The following is a 21,574-nucleotide window of genomic DNA, read 5'->3' on the forward strand; positions in this document are numbered from 1 at the left end:
AAGTGTAGCCAAAACCCTTAATTAGAAGAATAGAATAAATTGGTTACAACACTGCCCTAACTATGTTGTTTACATCCAGAGGAAAGGAATGATTCATGAGGCGTGACAGAAGTGTTTCCTCAAGTCAGAGGAATGATGAGCGAGGGGAATGAGAATATTGAAATATTCCTCTTTATTTTTAATGCAATAGCCAAATGTGTACTGGAGGTAATTGTTCTAATGTCATAAAAAAGAGAAGAAAATTAACTTAAAGTGAAATTCTGCCACACATCCAGTATATGGGTAAGTTACTTGATTTAGTGAGCTAGCTTTATACATAATACGATAGGTGGGCTTTTGTTTAAAGGATCGCCTTCGGCAGCTTTTGGGTGAGAAATTTCTGCCAGAGTAAAAGTGACAATGTAATCTAGAGGTATTCTGCTATGGAAAAAATAACCTCTTTAAACAAAGTGTGAGTGGCTTTTATTCAAGGTTACCGGGATTTATTTTATGTGTGTGTTTGTGCATACCCCTGTGGGTCATGTTTAACACTTTCCGTGTTGCACTCTGAAGTAAAAGAGATAAGGGACGCATTCTCGCTCTGGCAAAGAGGGAGAGCAGAGCGGAGGAAAGAGGGAAGGTTGCAAAACAATCTCTGAACCACTTTTATTTAGGACCATGTCTCTTTTTTCCACCACATACCGACGTGGATGTTAAAACCCTTCAAAGGTAAACCTTATTTTTGGGCCACCGAGCTATATGCCTAGTCTAAACCTCCCTTGAGGTTTTTGATCCAAATTTCCTTTTCATGGGTGCTAAGCCAATTTTTTGGCTTGTTTGTGAAATAACTCCATGTGTAATCGTATGTACTGTGTGTGTGTACATGTTTGTGTGGTGGTGTGCATGTTTGTTCACGGTATCGGGAGGATGTGGGGGATTTAAAAAGTGGCCACTGCTTCACAAATCTTTATTGTTTGTTGTTCCCACTATTCCCCACTTCCTGCCCTTGCATTTGTCTCCAGCAGCAGGTTCCCCACGGAGCCCCCTCAATAAGACCACCCTGACTTTGATCAGTGTCATCAGCTGCGTGATCGGCCTGGTCTACTCCTCTCACATGTCCTGCAGCATCTCAGTCCGGGTAGTTCTACATGTGCCGGAGCACCTCATCGCTGACGGTAAGGCTCTCCTTACTCTCGCCTCAGATTGTGACTGGAGCCTTTCCACACACACATCTCTCTGGGCGCTCAAAGCTCCAGGGGGCTGAGGTGGCATTTTTCTGCCGCTCTCCCAGGAGTTTATTTCCTCTCAAACGGAGTGCATGTGTTTTGCAGTCGAGGCGGCCAATTTTGCTTTGCTCTCTTTCAAAGACAAAGGTAAATGCCAGGTCGTCCACCCCCTCCGCATGTTTCCCATGTGAGACCACACAACAGATGTGCCCTCAAAGCATCAGAGCGCATTGAGGCCAGGTTGCAGTGACCACCCGCAGCAAACCCTCCATCACTCTTCCCCTTGTACTTTCGGATATGTTGAACCACCTCGCTAATGAATTTCAATGTAGCACGTGAAGAAGAAAAAAAAGCACCGCAGGGGCCGAGCACTGGCTCATTGGCATTTTTCAGCTGTCACAGGAGTGAGCTGGCAGTTCAGATATAATATAGACTGTGACTAGGCTCAGCGATCTATCATCTAGAGGTCTGATTTGATTCGGAGCGCAGCTGCTTTCCGATGGTATACATGGGCCTGCCAGGGAGATATTAAAATTCCAGGGAGGTGTCCAGGAGGGAACTTTGAAAGGAGAGATGAAAGATGGCGATTTCGCCTGTTGAATTACAAAACTGGGATCGATTTAGAATGTTTCCATAAATGTCTCCACAATCTCATCAGACTTAATTTGATGTCATTGTGAATCACATGAGAATCTGGATTCTACCACTGGGGAAAGAAGCTATTAATGCCAACAGCTGCGCATGTGTCTGCCTTCGAATTCTGTGAAGAAAAGCACGGAGAGCAGCATCACACCTTTCTCCTTGCCTTTCACATCAGGTAAAGTAATCAATCTGGAGATGTTTGTCTGTTCACGCAGGATAACAATATCTACTGCTATTCAAAATACATAACAAAGGACTGGACAATGTTTTTTATATGAATAACCTGGAGTCTAAAATAGAAATGTGGCCAAGATTTATCATCTGAAATTGTATTTTGTGGAAATAAGTATCCTTTTACAATCTGTGTCTTGTCTGAGAATTGTCAAAATTACATCTGAAACTATCACTAGGGGTGTCCCTGTGGTCTAAGGCAGTGTTCCCCAACCACCGGGCCGCGGACCTGTACCGGTCCGTGAGTCATTTGGTACCGGGCTGCGCAGAAAGATTGAATATTTTTTTTTTTTTTTAAATAGGTTTTATTTTGAAAAATCACCAGATACATCTGTCTGTGTCTCTTGACAAAATGCACAAAAACAAACAAAAAAAACATTATTTCTGCAACTTAATGCTTAAATGTTTTTTCTTTCTCCTTTTTCCAATTGTTTTAGTTTTATGCTTATGAAACATTGTCTAGTCTTAAATGTGATATTGCTAAATTCCTGCATAACAGCTATATTCAGACTGAAGTGCTGTACAGTGGTGTTTGAATACGCTACTCCACCACTCCACCTATTATAGCTCAGGAGGTCCATTCAAGGATAAGTTGAGACACTTGAGATGATGACGAATATCTGAATCCAGTTGGCGACAATTTCATGTTTTTAAATGTTCTTTTTTTTCTTGTGTCTCAAAAGTCAGTTATTACAGTCGTTTTTGGATACATCCATCCATCGTCTACCGCTTATCTGGGGTCGGGTCGCGGGGGCAGCAGCTCCAGTAAGGAACCCTAATCTTCCCTTCTCCGGGCCACATCGTCAAGCTCCGACCGGGTCTCCTCCCAGCTGGACGTGCCTGGAACACCTCCCTACAGAGGCGCCCAGGTGGCATCCATACTAGATGCCCGAACCACCTCAACTGGCTCCTTTCAACGTAAAGCGGCTCTACTCCGAGTCTCTCACGGATGGCTGAGCTTCTCACCCTATCTCTAAGGGAGACGCCAGCCACCCGTCTGAGAAAACCCATTTTGTGCCTCTTGTACCCGTGATCTCGTTCTTTCGGTCATGACCCAGCCTTCATGACAATAGGTGAGGGTAGGAACAAAGATCGACCGGTAGATTGAGAGCTTTACCTTCTGGCTCAGCTCTCTTTTCATCACAACGGTGCGGTAAAGCGACTGCTCCGATTCTCCGGCCAATCTCTCGCTCCATCGTTGCCTCACTCGCGAACAAGACCCCTAGGTACTTGAACTCCTTCACTTGGGGTATGGGCTTATTCCCTACCCGGAGTAGGCAATCCACCGGTTTCATGCTGAGAGCCATGGCCTCAGATTTTGAGGTGCTGATCCTCCCAACCGCTTCACACTCGGCTGCGAACCGATCCAGTGACTGTTGAAGGTCACAGACCGATGATGCCATAAGGACCACATTATCTGCAAAGAGATGAGCGATGAGACCCTCAGGCCACCGAACTGCAACCCCTCTCCTCCACGACTACGCCTCGATATCCTGTCCATGAAAATCACAAACAGGATTGGTTATAAAGCGCAGCCCTGGCGGAGGCCAACATTCACTTGGAACGAGTCCGACTTACTGCAGAGTATCCGGACACAACTCTCGCTTTGGGCATACAGGGATTGGATGGCCCTCAGAAGTGACCCCCTCACCCCATACTCCTGAAGCACCTGCCACAGTATCACCCGGGGGACCCGGTCATACGCCTTCTCCAGATCCACAAAACACATGTAGATCGGATGGGCGTACTCCCAAGCCCCCTCCAGGATCCTTGCGAGAATGAAGAGTTGGTCCGTTGTTCCACGACCAGGACGGAATCCGCATTGTTCCTCTTCAATCAGAGGTTCGGCCGAACCCTCCTTTCCACCTTAGGACGGATCCCATCAACCCCTGCGGCTTTGCCACTGTGGAGTTGTTTGACTACCTCAGTGACTTCCATCAGGGAAATTGACGATGATCCCCCATCAGCTTCCAGCTCTGCCTCTACCATAGAGGGCGTGTTTGTCGGATTCAGGAGTTCCTCAAAGTGCTCCTTCCACCGCTCGATAACCTTCTCAGTCAACGTCAGCAGGGTCCCACCCTTGCTGTACACAGCTTGGATGGTTCCCCGCTACCCCCCCTCCAGAAGCACCTTGGTGTCGACCAAAAGTCCTTCTCCATAGCTTCTCCGAACTTCTCCCACACCCTGATGCTTTGCCTCTGACACAGCAGAGGCTGCTGCCCTTCTAGTCCTACGGTACCCTGCAACTGTTTCCGGAGTCCTCCTGGATAACATAACCCGGAAGGACTCCTTCAGTCGGACGGCTTCCCTGACCACTGGGGTCCACCACGGTGTTCGAGGGTTACCGCCCCTTGAGGCACCTGAGACCACAGCTTGAGACCACAGCTCATCACCGCAGCTTCAGCAATAGAGGTTTTGAACATCGCCCACTCAGGTTCAATGCCCCCAACCTCCACAGGGACGTCTGAAAAGCTCCACCGGAGGTGTGAGTTGAAGATCTCCAGAACAGGGGCTTCCTCCAGACGTTCCCAGTTCAACCGCACTACCCGTTTGGGCTTACCAGGTCTGTCCAGAGTCTTCCCCCACCCCTTGATCCAACTCACCACCAGATGGTGATCAGTTGACAGCTCTGCCCCTCTCTTCACCCGAGTGTCCAAAACATGCAGCCTCAGATCAGATGATACGATTACAAAATCGATCATTGACCTTTGGCCTAGGGTGCTCTGGTACCACGTGCACTTATGAGCATCCTTATATTCGAACATGGTGTTTGTTATGGCCATTCATGACTAGCACAGAAGTCCAACAATAAACGATCGTTCGGGTTTTGATCAGGAAGGCCGTTCCTCCCAATCACGCCTCTCCAGGTGTCTCCATCGTTTCCCACGTGTGCGTTGAAGTCTCCCAGCAAAACTATGGAGTCCTCTACTGGAGCCCCCTGCAGGGCTCCATTCAGGGTCTCCAAAAGGCCGAATACTCCAAACTGCGGTTTGGGGCATAGGCACAAACAACAGTCAGAGTTTTCCCCCACATAACCTGAAGACGTAGGGAGGCGACCCTCTCGTCCACCGGGGTGAACTCCAACGTAGCGCCGCTCAGCCGGGGACTTGTGAGTATCCCCACACCCGCCCGACACCTCACACCTTGAGCAACTCCGGAGAAGAATAGAGTCCAACCCCTATCCAGGAGTATGGTTCCAGAGTCCAAGACTGTGCGTAGATGTAAGCCCCACCAGATCCAACTGGTAGCGCTCCACCTCCCGCACTAGTTCCGGCTCCTTCCCCCACAGAGAGGTGACGTTCCACGTCCCCAGAGCCAGCCTCTGCTGCCCGGGTCTGGTCCGTCGAGGTCCCTGACCATCACTGCCACCCGTGTGACAGCGCACCCGACCCCAGCGGTTTTTCCCATGAGTGGTGGGCCCACAGGATGCATAGCCCGACCGGGCTCCCCGGCAAACCCGGCCACCAGGCGCTCGCTGTCGGGCCCTCCCTCTGGGCCTGGCTCCAGACGGGGGCCCCGGTCTTCCTCCGGGCAGGGTCTCTCCTTTCCTTTCCCTTTTTTTCATGAAGTCGTTTTGAACCATTCTTAGTCTGGCCCCTCGCCTGAGACCAATTTGCCTTGGGAGACCCTACCAGCAGCACTAGGCTCCAGACAACACAGCTCTCAGGTTCATAGGGACACACAAACCTCTCCACCACGATAAGGTGATGGTTCCCAGAGAGGCCACAAAAAGGTTGATGGTTAATATTAGAATCCAGTTCATTGTGCAAAAGCAACAATATTGCCTATCCACGACTGCCAAAGACATCAAAAAGGACAAAGTGTGCCATAAAACAAACATTGCTGATTGGTGTCTTAAGTTAAAAAGTATTTTATGACCAATTTTATGAGTCTCCACATTTAAAAAGAAAAAAGGAAAAAAAGAGAGATGTGTCTGGCCATTTGCTGTGTGTGCTCTATTTTTAAAGTAATGATCAAAGGGGATGGCATACATAGCCTGCCAAGAAGTCATTAAATATGCTTGGGTTAGCAAATGCCCAGTGCATCTCATGTTTGCAAACGGACGGTCAACAAGTGTTGCTGCTAATTCACAGAGATTGCACAGCGGGTCACTCTCCGTACCTGCTATTATTGTGACACCTGCCATGTCAGCTAACCAGGTGGCTCTGTCTCCCCGCTGCTTTTTTTTTCTTCTGTTTTTTTCTTTTTGGCTGGTGTGATTTGAATCTTTTACATACATTACATATGTGGCAAACTGCCTTAAGGAGATATCTCACAGATTAACCTCGACCTACCAGGCTCCGCTTTTATTAAAGTATTCAAGACTGTGAAAACTTCAAATGCATTCACTGCAACGATTCTAAATCAACTTTTAAATTGGAACCAATTTTAGATTAATCCAACCTCAACTCCTCAAATGACCAGAATTAGAAATTAAAAAAAAACATGAATCACTACGATGGAGCTTACCAACATTTATCAAGACTCTAAGTCATTTTATTCGTATGTTGTCATATCACCTTGTATGGTGGCAGAAACAAACATCGGCTAGTAACAATGGGCAGCTAAAATTATAAAAATATAAATTTTACAGGGCCTTTACAGGCTGTTCGGAGATGCAGATGATGTGTTGACCTTACACGGTAATGCAACACTAATCCCATCACGCTGCTTTATTTATGTCACAAGTGCCACTAATAATACACATGAAAAGATCAGGGCGTGGGAGTGCAGTTTGTGCGCGTATTCCTACGGAGTTCAGGAGAAAACAACTCTGAAACTGCTAATTAGTTGTTAATTTCACAGTTATTACAAAAGTATTTAGTGACATTGTTGACATGGTTTCTTTCAAGTAAAACTGCAGAGGAGCCTCAACAGCTTGAGGAGCAAATTTCCTCACGGACACTTCGACTTTAACCAAGTTACTATCCCAGTTAGTCACAGGGGCATGTCGCCAATTTAATCTGTGTGTGCCATCACCCTAAACATAAATAAATTAAACACACACATTGTATGTAAAGTCATTGGCTCAGCAAGAAATACATGAAAAGGGAGAGAAGTCCATAACACAATTTCTCTCTGCACCAGTGGGAAGGACAAAGAAAGCCATGTTTTATCAGTAAACCTGCAGCCAAACAAAGTCACTACATTTATATGTGATTTTATTTATTTATGACTTTGCTGAACCTTCACCATTTTAATCCTTGCAAATATTTATCCAAACACCATGGGAAATGTGTACACAACGTTGAACCTCTGTTTTCTTCACTGTTGCTTTCCTCCTGGCGCATTTGTGCGACTGCAGAGCAACAAAGTGGTTGCCTGTGGTTACTGATAATAACCAACAAAAGTCTAGCTATCACAGGCATTGTTTCATTAGAACGTTTCACTGTTTGAATGTCTGTCTATTTTAATGTTGCAGCTGTCAAGGTTTGCTGTCTTGGCTGGATCTCGCCTCCTACTTTAATGATTATAAATTATAATAATTATTTTCCAAATATCACAGCGGTCGCTACAGTAGTAGAAGTAGAAGGTTGCTTGTGGCTTTTATTCCAATGTTTGTCGAGCCAATATCCTCAGCTTCTATTAACTTTATCACAATTTTATTTTGTAATCTTTCTAACACTGATGGTTTTGATACCTAATTTCCCATTTCACTTTAGTGCAATCATTTTCTCCCTGCTGCCTTTAAATCAGTTTAAGATATTTTAGTTGCAGGGTCTTAAATATACAGTGGCCTTTTTCCCCTGTACTTTTAATGAATGTATAAAAACAAAACAACTCCAGTAATATTTTCTTATGCTTAACCTACCATGTATTAATTTACCTTTTGCTTCCTTTCCCATTCCTCCTACTCTTCAACCCTCTATCCCTCTCTCATTCCCTCCCTCTGACTCTGCCATCCTTCATCCCTTCTCCCTCTGTCCTCCTCAGGATCAAGATTCATCTTACTTCAGGGGAGCCAGTTGGATGCGTCGGATTGGCTGAACCCGGCTCAGATCTTGTTGTACTACCAGCAGAACGCCAGCGGGCCCTGGGTCAACGAGCTGTGTGGACGACGTCTCCTCGACCCCTGTGAGCACCAGTGTGACCCCGAGACAGGTGAGCCGAGAACACAACATAAAAGGGGATCAGTTCTTTATTGTACCGGGATTGTTACCATGGAAACCTTGCTAATTTTTAGTTGAGAAGAACAAGGCCTTGCCTCTCTGGCTTGACTAGCTGCCGTCATCACCTGGAGAATAAGTTACAGTTGGCTTACTGTTTATGCGTGGAACTTAACCAGTCAACATGCAGCAGGCGATGGGGCCTTAAACCTATAAAAGAAAGGTCATAATCATATTGAATAAGTATAGGATGAAATGCACAGGCTTTTAGATGCTAAACATAAATTAGGTTATTTGTTAAATATTAAGAACATGTGACAAAGAAAATCAGCCCAAAACTGTGTAAATCTTTAAACTTAAATCTGCTATCAGGCAAAGGCCAATAAGGAGAAGGTGCAATGGTTCTATGACACCAATGTGCACTTTTTGACATTTGTGACACATGCAATAAATTGATTTTTTTTTTTTTTTACATCTAAAGAGTCTCTTCTAGGTTTTTCAAAAATTACAAATCTATACATAGGGGCTTTCAATGAACTTTGCAGGGGTAACTTTTTGTCTGATATATTACCAGAACCAAAACATTCATGTATGCAATATATGCAAAGAATTTACTGTCAAACGTCAAGTAATAACTCCCCACTTCTCTTGGCACATGTTTTCTTCTGTATTCATTTGTATTGTGAAGGATTGTGTTCTAGCCATAATACTTGATGTCCATGGGCACTGTTTTCCCAGCGTTTTAACAGTAAAGGCAGGAGAAACTCTTAATATGAAATTAAGAATTGATTAAATCAAATCAAATGTATTTATATAGCCCAATATCACAAATTACACATTTGTCTCAGTGGGCTTTACAGACTGTACAGGTTACGACACCCTCTGTCCTTAGATCAGGGCTGGGGAACATTTTTCCTATCAAGGGCCATTTTATTTTTTAACACATCCTTCGAGGACCATACTAATTATTGAACTCATAACCTCTGCAATATTTTTAAAGACATAGCCCATACATTTCACTTTTCTTTTATGCTGTGCAAAAAAGCAACTTTTTTATCCATGTATCTTTCTGTTTTATCAGAAATCAACAATCCTTTATTAGTCCCACAACAGGGAAATGTATCTTGTCACAGCAAAATAACATATGAAGTAAAAAGGCAGTACACAATAATTACATAGAATAAAAAATAATATAAGTACCAAGTGGTTGATAGAAAATAAAGTGAGTATTGTAAATGGCAGTGATAATTGCACAGCAGTGGTGGAATAGTTTGTTCTTGGTGTGGTGGTCTACCTCTCTATCTTTCCATGTTGTTATGTTACGCTCTGGAGAGAGCTGCTTGTTGGGCCAAACTCCGCCGAAGAGCGTTAACTTTATCCAAACGCACTCGTCCTTTCAGCTTGTGCAGTTTGGCATGTTTCCTACTGTAATACGCTGAAGATTATTTTTCATCACTGCAAACGCGTCCGCACAAACTAGACACACTGACCTTTTACTTCCACAAAGAAATAATCGTTCGTCCATTTCTCCTGGAAAGTGCGACATTCCGCATCCACCTTTCTCTGTTTTACACTCGCCACGCTGCGTTCACTGATGTCAACGACAGTCTCGTTTAATATTGACGTGCTTTGACATGACGTGACCACATGATGACACGTTCCACTCGTGTTGTGTTCAAGGACCCTGACCTAGGCCGGGAAAAACAGTCAATCGGCCATCTATTGCTGTCTAGATTTTATAGTTATTTTTTCTAGTGGATTTTTTTTTTGCGTGTGTTTATGAATTACCTCGAGGGCCAGATCAAATGGTCTCGCGGGCCGTATACGGCCCGGAGGCCGGAGGTTCCCCGCCCCTGCCTTAGACCCTCGCACCGCACAAGGAAAAACTTCCTAAAAGAAACCCCACAATTAAAGGGGGAGAAATGGAAGAAACCTCAGGGAGAGCAACTGATATGAACTGAATATGATTACTGATATGAAATCAATTCATTTTATTCGTATGGTTTGGTGAACAACAGAAAACAGAAAGAATGTTGCAGACATCTTTCTGTTTGACAGTTTTTCACAAAAAAAGTGAGTGTGCACATGTTCATTTTAATTGGGGACAAAGAATTACTCACTTTCTACATCCCAACATTTTTTTATGAGAGCATTTGTTTGTGCAAAGCTGGCTTGATGATGGCATTATTGTTCACCTTTGTGTTGCTTATTCACTAATTGTTAATGACTTGCACACTTGCTGTGAGTCCCAGTCCTGTAAAAAGGCCTCCAGAACTTGCAGTGTTTATTACTCACTGTGGCTGCATGAAGGAGCCTCTTTAATTGTCTACAGGTGTGACCATGGCTGTGGTCCATCGCACCGCAGGGCCTGAAATGGAAAAATAGATTGCCTGCAGCATTCCACCTGACTTTACCCAGGGGAGCTGTGGCGGAGCTGATCAATTAGTCTGCATGTCTCCACTGTCAACTCAATTTGTACTCTAGGTAGCAGCAGGAAGTCTGTATACAATATATGTTTTCAAACATTATATTTATTGGTTTTTACCATCGAACTAACATACCGTCATACATACATTGACATTTGCAAGCACAACTCTTCTCCCACCCTTTACATCAAAGACTCACAAAATAAAATGTATATATATTTCTACGTATAACAAAATAATATTAATAATAATAATGAGTGCTTGTCGGGTTATCAATGAATTTCACTTATGGTGCAAATATAAAAAAAAAAATCACAGACCAAATGGCTAGTTAATGTTCAAATTTCACTCATTCGTTTATGATTGTTTCTTTGGCTTGTGAGTGATACATTTTGCAACGCAGTTTGCAATTTTTTGCCCTGACAATACTTTTTGATTTCAGCGTGTTCGCTTTCCATGAATTGCATAAAAAAGTGTCCCATATTTTCTTCAGTTTATCTGATTTCCCTCTGACTAAACGGGCAGGACGCCATTTACCACATATTTTTCTACCTCAACGCAATCACTTTCCTAGCCTGAAGTAGTTATTAAATTAATTATAGCAGATGAACTCTAATGCTTTTGTGTCAAACAGGAAAATGTTTTAAGATTTATTTAAAGGTCAACTTATAATTAAACAAAATGTGATCCATTGTATCATTGTTTTTGCCTGAATACATTAATACAAAATTCAATCCAAGCCATCAAATTGTTTACTCTAGGACTAACAGTCCAGTACATTTCACATTAAAAAACAACAACAACAATGACGTCATAGTAACAGTTTCAGTGACAGGAAAACAAGAATAGACTAAATACTTTAAAACTAAATACATATCAATATGTATCCTCCCCATGGTTTGGATCCACTCCAAAATTGTCTGGGTTTTTACTTTGCCCATGCTCTACCTTACCACCAAGTAGTTGATCCGTAATCCTGCCGACAAACAGAAAAAGAAACCAACAAATCGAAAACATAACCTCCTTGGCGAACTTACAAAACTAAACAATCACAGAAGAAAATGAAATAGCATGTCTGATAGATGTAACGTCCAAACAGCACAAACTCAGTTAAGGCTTCAGAATTATAACTTAATTACAGTTCAACTCAAGCCTGTTTTGTTTTAATAGAAAATTATGAGTAAGTGTTTCACTGTAAGAGCTAAAAATAATATTGTAAGAGAGCCTTAGCTCTGCCTGTTCCAGTGTACGTCCTGTATCTCGTTGCCTTTGCACACCCAACATGGCTCCTCTAGTACTGCGCCTCGCTCAGCTCTGTCTGCTCAGCTCTGTCTGCTCAGCTCTGTCTGCTCAGCTCTGTCTGCTCAGCTCTGTCTGCTCAGCTCTATGTGTTCAGCTCTGTCTGCTCAGCTGTCTGCTCAGCTCTGTCTGCTCAGCTCTGTCTGCTCAGCTCTGTCTGCTCAGCTCTATGTGCTCAGCTCTATGTGCTTAGCTCTGTCTGCTCAGCTCTGTCTGCTCACCACTCTTAGAATATTCTGTATTGTGACTGAAGTGACATTTTGGTAAGGGCTATATAGGCACAAAAAACATGATGAATTTGATGTTAAATCAGTTCTTAATTTAGTTTTATAAATTAATATGCAGTATCATATAAATGCACGTAATTCTTCCAATTAATTGTGGTTAATTTCCACTGTTCTGCGTGCATCTTGTCTGAACTGATCTGTGTTAATGCTGAGATCACAGATGACCACCTGAAACTTAAAGAGAATCTTAACTACCTTCTTTAAGTAGGAAAAATGGAGCTACTAAAAACAATCCAAGTTGTAAAGAACTAAACTGTAAACATTGTCATCCTTTGTGTGACCTTGCTGTTGATATTTTTGTTGATAATGTTATTGATGTTTATTTGAACCCATACACAATGACAATCAGAATCAGAAAATATATATCAAAAATCAATTTCACTGTGCTTTATAGTTTTGTTTTGTTGAGCACAAGAATGTGTTCTAAAGAAGCATTATAATGTGGATGGATGAGTGATGGGTTGGAAGGAGGGATAGATGTACTGTAAGCTTGATGGCGTGCCTGAAATGACTGATGGATTATACTTGAGGCGTGTTGAGGGGGAAAAAATCAATACCTTTTGATGGATGCTACATTATATACATTTTTCTTTGTGACCTAAAAAGTGAAAATTGCAAAAGTGCAGAGTACAAAGTAAATCTAGCTTAGCACAATATTGTTGCACTCTTGCATTGACTCTTTACTGGACTCTCTGTGATCATGTGACACACGACTGCAGACTGTCAGCGGAATACCTAAACGAGAGAGTAAAATGCAGCTGGAGTCTTGAGAGTGGCGACTTGGCTGTAATGGGTTGACCTGGCAGCCTCTGGTTGATAGATGATACTTGATGCATGCTGGGTAAAAACTCAAATCTTCAGTGTACTAGAGAATCAATTTGAACAAGATGTTTGTACAGAGTACGTTTCAAAAACAAAAACAAAAAACAACAAGAAAAGCTCACTCTGCCGGGTGTGTCTGGGGGGGGGGGGGGGGGTGCAGAGCGAGTTTTGTGTCCAGCGCGAGCTTTGTGTCCAGCGCGTATGCAGTTTACATCATCGATGTGTAACCAGATCAGACAAACCTCTGACAAAATGTCCATTTAAAGCAGATATTAATATTCTTTGCTTGCTGTGATTGAAAAAGACATTGGTATGTATTTGTATGGAGCTGAACACAACTAACTGTTGGAGCTCCGTGCGAGTTGCTGTCGGAGCAAAAGTCAGGGGCATCTAGGAGCGCGATTAATCTGCGTTAATATTTTTGTCGCATTATTTTTTCTGTGATTAATTAATCGAAATGAACGCTTTAATTCGACAGCCCTAATTTTTAAATAATAAATCACCACACCCACGAGAGGTCCTTCAGCATGCAGCCATAAATGAGCTCAAAGAATGTGAGTCTGATGTGTACAGTAATATGCAAGACTAGCTGCGGACAGACAAATACACACACACACATGACTTACACCTGGTAGAGATAACAAACATGAGACGCAAAAATTAAAACAATTATGTATAATATTATATGAAATACATTGTGCAGAAAATACATGAGCACACATTGAAAATGTGCAGCTACTATACATAATGTTTTACAAACTCAAAGTCCAAATTATGAGAACAGTGTGCTGATAAAACAGAATTGTAGAACATTGTGTTGTTTAACCAGCTCTTTATCACTCTCACTGCCAGTGAATACATTTTGATCTTCTCTCACTCCAAATCCACCATGCAGCAAGTGGGAGCCTGTAAAACAGAATAATATAATACATCTAGTTGTTTTAACAAGTCCTTTAAAAATCATTATGTCTGCAAGCAGATCTCACTCCATAGATGTCACCAAGACTTAACAGCATATATTTTTAAGGTGAGCTGCCATGGTGTCATTATTAAGAAACTCTTTTAATATTGTTCAAGCGACTGTAGTTCACATTTCTAATCATTCAGAAGATATTAAAACGATAATTTCAATGATTTCCTGTCATACATGAGTTTTAACGTTTTGATCAGAAAACGCTTTCGAAGCAAGCCGCTATGACACGTTCTTGGTCCCCGTGGAGGCGTAGACTTCTGCCTCACAAAAACAGCCTGCTCACATATAAAAATAGTCCTGGCTTGAAGAAGAAAACACTACATAACAAAGGCTAAGATGTACAAAACCTTAAATAAGTTTCTTTATGAAGAAAGCCATAATCAGATAAGCCTTTAAATAAGTATCGGCAGGGTTGTTTGCTTAAAAATAATAATCAGCCTGAAGTTATAAGGAGAGTTTCTCTGATTTCCAAACTAATTTTAGGACTCTTAGAACATTACAAATATTAATTGCTCATTTCAGAAAAATGTATTCATATTTGTTCACGCATCTCGAATGGAGACAAGACAAAAAATGAATAAGTTTTACCTGCTTTCTTGTAAAGTCTGCCAGTTTGTCATTCAAACTTTGAGTGCAGAAAGAAGTCTCAAATTTAAAGAGGAGGAAGTGTCTCCCTTGTTTTGCATCCATTATTCAGTAGCCCATCTCTCCCCTGGGCAATGCAGAGTGAGTTCTGAGACCTTTTTAAATGAATCAAAAAGCTGAGCCAGTGTGTCTATGCCTGCCTTTTCTGGAATAATTTCTGAGACTCACCCACACACACAAATCCACACTGTGCCCACTCCTTAGAATGATGTATGGACCAGCAGGATTGGCAGCGAAGGCTTCAGTGATGGTATTGTATTTTTCACATGATGCATTCGTAATGAAACCGTTCTGCATACGTGTGCTTAAGCGTGTGTGTTTGCCAGTGTGACGGTGAGAGTGAGTGAAAATGTGTGTGGGAGATTGCAAAGGTGCTATAGATAGCTTGAATCAAACCCTCATTTCTGCTGGAGGAGATACTGATGAAAACCGAAATGTGCTGCAACAATACCGCCGCTGCTCCTGCCCGTCATTAAACGTTAATTAAATGTTTTAACGCGTAGTTCTTCCCTTCCTGCCGAGCCCTAAACCTGGGCCCTTTCGGTGCTGATGTTTTACAACCTTTTCACCACCTTCTTTCCCCTCTCTTGAATGTGTGTGGGGCTATAGCAAACATAAAGGGACACGTCGGGCCTCTGGAGACTTACGTTCCCACATCGTAACATCATTAAGGTGACAGCTGAATGGATCCTTGTGTGGATATTTGCCTGATGAGCTGAATAATTTTGTACACAAGTGGCACAACAGTCCATGAAGAGAAACATACTTCCAGTACAGCCTCTGCTGCCCACAAGCAGATCAAACGTTCCAGGCTATTTGGTTGCTCTAACTACACTTCTGTATTGTTGAGTTAAAAGACAAAAAGCTAGGTGGGGCATGTGATCAAAAATAAAGTGTGAAGCTTAGAAACTGGCTCAGTGCCTGCATATTTAGCAATTAGGGAATGTAACACCTTGCAAGTGTAGAACAAGTTTGAGCTGAGTGCCGTGACCTGCGAGTGCGATGAAACGGCAATTAAAGCAAGACGAGGCGTTTAGCATTGTTCAGCAGCTATGCAACAAATCATAATGAAATGCTACAGCTCCAGCAATAATTTTCTTTTATTCAACATGTAAAATTGCATTTCTAGTGTCAATTTAACAAAGCAGCAATTATATTCAAAGCTACGGGGAGGCGCTTTTCAGTTCCTACAATATACTGTATCATTCAGGTGATTTTTCAGAAAAAACATTTTGTATTTTACATATATATTTGCATAAAGCTGAAAGGAAGAGCATTTGTTTGAATAGGTTCTGTGCGGTTCTAAAAAAAACTTGTCAAAATCCAATAAATGTTTAGAAAAGTTTCTGCTTCGTGGTGCTACATTGACCCATCGTAGGGAGCATTACCAACATGTTAGAGTGCTTGCTTACAATTTTACCTTCAAATAAAGTGGGCTCCCGTTGTTTTTGACTGCGGGGACATGCAAGCAAATGTAGACCAGTCTCACAGGCTCGTACCGTGACTGCTTTTATCTGAAACGAGACAAGATTCGGTCTAATGAACTATGGTTAAGGAACATGGATAATGGAATAATGTGAGGTAAACTTAATTTGATTACAGCCTAGCTGCCTGGATGGACCAGTACTTTGTCGTGGCCCGGCCTTTTATAATTACTGGTTTAGATAATCTGGCTAAACTGTTGCCTTGAGTAAAAGCTGGTCATCGGAATTTCCCTATTTCTTGCCCCGTTAGACTTTGTTGCTCTGTGATTCAGCAATGGCTTTGTTGAGTAAGATGTCATCATTATGGATAGAAATGATGGGTACAAGTATGGACATAAATAACCCGTCCTGTTGCCTGTTGAAGACACACAAACACAGTTGTTGAATGTTTGTAGAGCTTCTATAGTTTGACTGTACATCCAACTATAAAAGCCCTACAAACATTCAGACTAGAGAAGCATTATTTATTTGAAAAGTATTCACTACCTCTTGTCTTTGTCTTTTGTTTTCTAGTCTCTCATTTAAACCACTTAAGATCTTGAACTTAATTCAATCTAGTCCTAGACACAAATTCTGAAGAGCACACAACGATTCTCTTGAATAGAGGTGTGCAATCAAATACAAACACCGTTGAAAAAATCATCATGTCATTTATTTTTTTATTCAAGTAACATGAGCATGAAAATCAGTGCAAATGATTTCCTTTAGCCTGTCATGTACTGACGGTTGACCTTTTCCATTAGCAGTGGTGTATAAGCCCAGGGTCTGTGCCCTTCACTTGCCTCCTATTGAGCATGAGCAGAGCATGTTGTACATGTTACCCCTGAGTAACCCTCTAAACCAAAGGTGAGGCCCCATCACTCATACTGAGCAAAGTCAAGGCTGGCAATTCTCCTGGGTGCTGACAGCAGAACAAAAAGCTGATGCTTCGCTGTACTTTGCATTGGCGTCCTTCTGATAAGTCTTTTTTGCAGAGCACGCACCAAATTCACATCTCTCAACCCTCTCAGTTATTCTAGTCCCATTGATGAGGTATTGGACATTCTCGCTCAGAGTTTCTAAGTTTCTTTTTCATTTATCAAACAGATATGAGTCGATCAATCTTATAAATATTCAGTAACCCTGTCTTCATATCAAACAATCCCACTTGGGGTCCTCAACCAGGGGTTTACAAACAGTTTTAAATGATCAGTGCTTCTGTTTGTCGCCACTTACGGTTGAGCAGTGTTGCATGTGATCGTATTAGCAATCGCCCCAAAATGTTGCCTCAGGCTTGAGTGCTAAGTGGATTTTTGTGAAACAGCAGTCCCAGACATGCTATGCTTTAGAAAATAATGACAGTGCCAAGTGTCTATTCATTAGAATAATCATTGATCTAATCTCTTCCCATTTAGGTAGTGGATGCCATTCAGTCAACGCGACCCGTCAGATAACTGTGAAAAACTGAGTCTATTAAATCTAGACATTTAGAGGAAGGATTCAAAGTATATCTTGATATCTGGTTGTATTTTCAATTGTGCAATTAAGCTGAGGAAGTAAAAAGTTACCTAGAAACCCAAAGTTGTTTTTTTCTTTCCACTGCACTTCAGGAACTATAAAGATGAAGCAAATTACATTGGCAACCTATTGCAAAGTGACCACATGGTTTTTGTGTGTGATGAAACAACATCACACAATCAGCTTTTTTGTGATTTACTGTTGCAGGTAGAAAACTATTTTACAATTTATATTATTAAAAAAAAGATGCCATTGTGGGGCTTAACAAAGGATCTCCATGTCGGCTACAATACAATTTAGGAATAGAGAACTGTTGCTTTTTCCAAAGTCAGAGAATAATTTCACTTTACAAAGTGAAGTTTTTCAGCATATGACATTTGGCTGAAAGCAATAAAAAAACAAGTCTTTAAATGTTGCTTCATGTTGGAAAATGCAACAGAATTACATAATTCATCCCATTTGCTTTGGAATGATTCGTGGACCACTAAAGTGCTTGGGGACAGTTAGTCCAACAAAGTTCATACATTTGTTCATGAGAACATTCTCATTATTCAGGCATTAGTTATGTAGAGATAATGATCTGTTAGTAAAATAAAAAATATTTATAAGCCTACATTTATAAGAGCAAGCTAAAGAAAAATGAATTGCAGAGGAACTAAAAGTTGATTGGTTTGGTGACACGGCAACTCCCAAAGCATTTTTTTGGTAAACTAGCTGAGGAGCTAACCACTATCATTCTAGCTAGGCGTGAACGTGCCAGTGGCAATCAGCCTCAATAGCCCAACAAATTAGCTGGCTTGCTAGCTGACGTTTGGTGAGTGAGCTAGCTCATTTGCTAACAGTGCAAATTAGCTAGCTAGTCTTGAATGCTGGTTTGACCGGACACTAAAAATATAAAACACTTTGTCTACATCAGACTGAATTAGAACTTTTAAGTGTATTTTTCGCAATATGTTTAAGTATTGTGAGTGAATTGAAGCATATGAACACCGTACTGTTGATTGAACTACAATGTGAGCTGACTGTACTGAAGGTTGTTATGTGTTGTGCTTGTAGTAGGTTTATGGCTGGGAGTATTTATTGGATAAGGAGCTCTTTGGTTTACATTGTTGCGAAATCATTCAAAACGAAGCAAACTAGTCCTTGTTTATTCAAAGTTACTTTCAGGCTAATTGTGCTTTCGGGTCAGAAAACCTCTAATGCAGAATGAGAACCATGTTAACAGTGTGGCAGTGAGCCAGTGTTCACACATTGTGTCCTTATCAAAGTTGTCAGGAAACCATCCTTTGGCATGCAGGGAGCACCATCGTTTTCATTAGTTGCCATTGGCCATCAATTGACATTTTTAGAGCAGCTAAATAAATTTGCTGAATAAATTTGGACAAAAATATGGCTCAAATAGCTGATAAAAAAAATAAAAGAAGAAAAACGACGACTACATCATTAAAAAAGAAGAGATGATTAAGAGTTCTCTAACTGCCTGAGGAGGATAATCTTTGGGATATATTTCATGGAGTAAAATTAAAGGAGAAGAGCAAAGGGGATTCTCCAATGAATTAAAAAGGCTTGACTTTAATGAACACATGATTGAATCGTTGCCTTTCTGTTTGCAGGACAATGCCTTTGCCTCGACGGCTACATGAAGGACCCGGTCCACAAGCACCTCTGCATCCGCAGTGAGTGGGGGCTCAATCAGGGGTAAGTTATAATAATTTCCTCATGATGGTTTATGATTGCTCATTATCAGGCAGAGGGAATGGTGGAAAAATCATTTACTGCACAACAAGGGAATCCTCCTACACATTAAACAAGACCAATCATTTGGTTGAAGAGATTAATCACAGGGACAAAACTGCAGGAACTACAGATTTATACACAAACTGGTAAGTTGTATTCATAAAAGAGTTATCTACTGTAGATAGTGCTGTAACACTTTATATTAACCATCATTTATAATGGTAAACTGACTGGATTAACTTATTTTAATGTTAACAAACGATAAAGTAATGATTGGCAATGTTAACTAGTTCTTAGCGATGCAAACATTTGTTATTTTATCATTATTTTGTGTAATGTGAAATAATTTGTTTATAAATGATATAGCTTATCATAGCTAATAAGACACGACAACAATTACATTCTGATTACGTTAGTAGTAGTTTATTGTTGCACACATAAATTAACAATCAGGATGGCTTTTTTGATTCTGAGTTCAAATTTGAAAAATAAATAAACAATGTAATTACTAGCAGCCTTTTACACAAAACCTTTATGGATCTGGAGACCACCTTTCATGCTTTTACATCTTGCCTATTATTACTCGTCTAATTTACGTAGGTGGGAGTCGTCCATACGTCGCCTGCAGCTAGTTCAAAATGCAGCTGCAATACTCCTCACTGTTACAAAGAAGAGAGACCTAATCTCCTCTCATCCAGTCTCCCTTTACTTTAAAAGTCAAATACAGAAATTATTTTATAAGATTCTATATCTTTTTTTGTAAACATTGCATTGACTAGCATCAGTGTAAATCTCTGCGATCTTAAATCCTCATACGCTCCGGCCCCTCAGATCATCATCATTTAATGTTCAGTCACTGAGCTTTTTTGATTGCTGTTCCCAGACTGTCATATCTTACCCATCTACAGCCAATTTTAGATCCCAGCTAAAGACCCACCGTTTAACAATGCCATTTGAATCCCCTTAATAATGAATATAACTACAGCATTGCTTAATTCTGTTCTGTTCTAATTAAAACACTCCATAAAACATTTTTGGTCAACACGTTTTTAAATGTGCTCTACAAATACATTTGACTTACTTTTAATTGACTTAAAGGTGCAAAGCTTTGAAAGTAATTACCAAACCTATTTACTGTCTGGCTGACCACATTGCTGTGCTTAGTTTATCTATTTTTGAACAATTAAATGGGTAATCCAGCAATTTACAGTTTGGGGACTGAAAAGATACAGATTTTTTTTTCTTTCAATATTGAAGCAGCAGTCTGAGATAGTCTTACTATTAGTATTGGTGAAGCTTCAAACTATTTGAATCCTGCAATTCCCATAATGCAACCAACAGCATATTTTCATTAAATTAATTGTTTTTAAAAATTCCCACTTCTTTGTAATGACATTTTTTTTGTTGCAAACTTGTAGTCTCTAAGCCAAAGGCAAGATAACCCAGTTGACATCACTATGACATCATCAGCGGTCATTTATTGCTGACAAAGCTCCTTCAGAGCCAAACTTCTTTTCATAGGCTGAGAAGTAGTGCACTCCCCATGAAGAGTAATTCCATCTTTATGTCTAAAATTGGTGGAGTGCCTCTAAACCAAAAACACTTTACGTCATGGGCCAAAAAAGACAGTTATATGAATGTTAGCACTACCAATAAATCACTTTTAGGCCGATAGTAAGTCAGTAAAGTGTGTGGGTGCTTCATAATGCTTTCGGGTTTGCTCATCTCTTCAGGTGCAAGGTCACTTCTATAATACAAAAATGCAAGTGATGACTTGATACCTTTTGGCATTGAAAAATGCTGTTTCAGACCTCATCCCAGGAAGTCATATAAACGCTTAATTGGGTTCACATCTGCTTGTTAAAAAGTCCTTGACATTTGGCTAACACCACAGCCACAGTGCCAACCCATGGGTCACCACTCAGCGTGCTACTGTTCCAAAAAAGTTCTGCTCACATCAAAAAAAGACAGTCCTAGTGTGACCCAACATACCATGGGATCAAATACTGTGAACATATACACATTTATTAATTAGAGATTGTGTCATGGTGTTAATACCATGGTGCCTATCCCTTTAAAAATGATATGAGTACATTAGTCCATTGTGATCAATTTACAGCAATGTGATTTTATGTGATTTGTTATTATTGTGATGAAGTAGCTCAATATGTCAGATATATAAGTGCCAAAAACAAACCTTCCCAACAAAACAAAAAAGA

General features: G+C 41.1%; 1 protein-coding gene across 1 annotated transcript in view; it reads left to right on the forward strand.

The window, feature by feature from the left end:
- Window positions 1-21,574, forward strand: part of astn1 (astrotactin 1) — a 345,150-nt gene that overhangs the window by 105,134 nt on the left and 218,442 nt on the right. Inside the window, 3 exon segments of the mRNA XM_029453477.1 lie at window positions 1,005-1,154; window positions 8,013-8,180; window positions 19,232-19,316. Of these exon segments, the coding sequence (XP_029309337.1) occupies window positions 1,005-1,154; window positions 8,013-8,180; window positions 19,232-19,316 (403 nt within the window).

This window comes from Cottoperca gobio, chromosome 17 (genome assembly GCF_900634415.1).
Source record: "Cottoperca gobio chromosome 17, fCotGob3.1, whole genome shotgun sequence".
NCBI classification, from domain to species: Eukaryota; Metazoa; Chordata; class Actinopteri; order Perciformes; family Bovichtidae; genus Cottoperca; species Cottoperca gobio.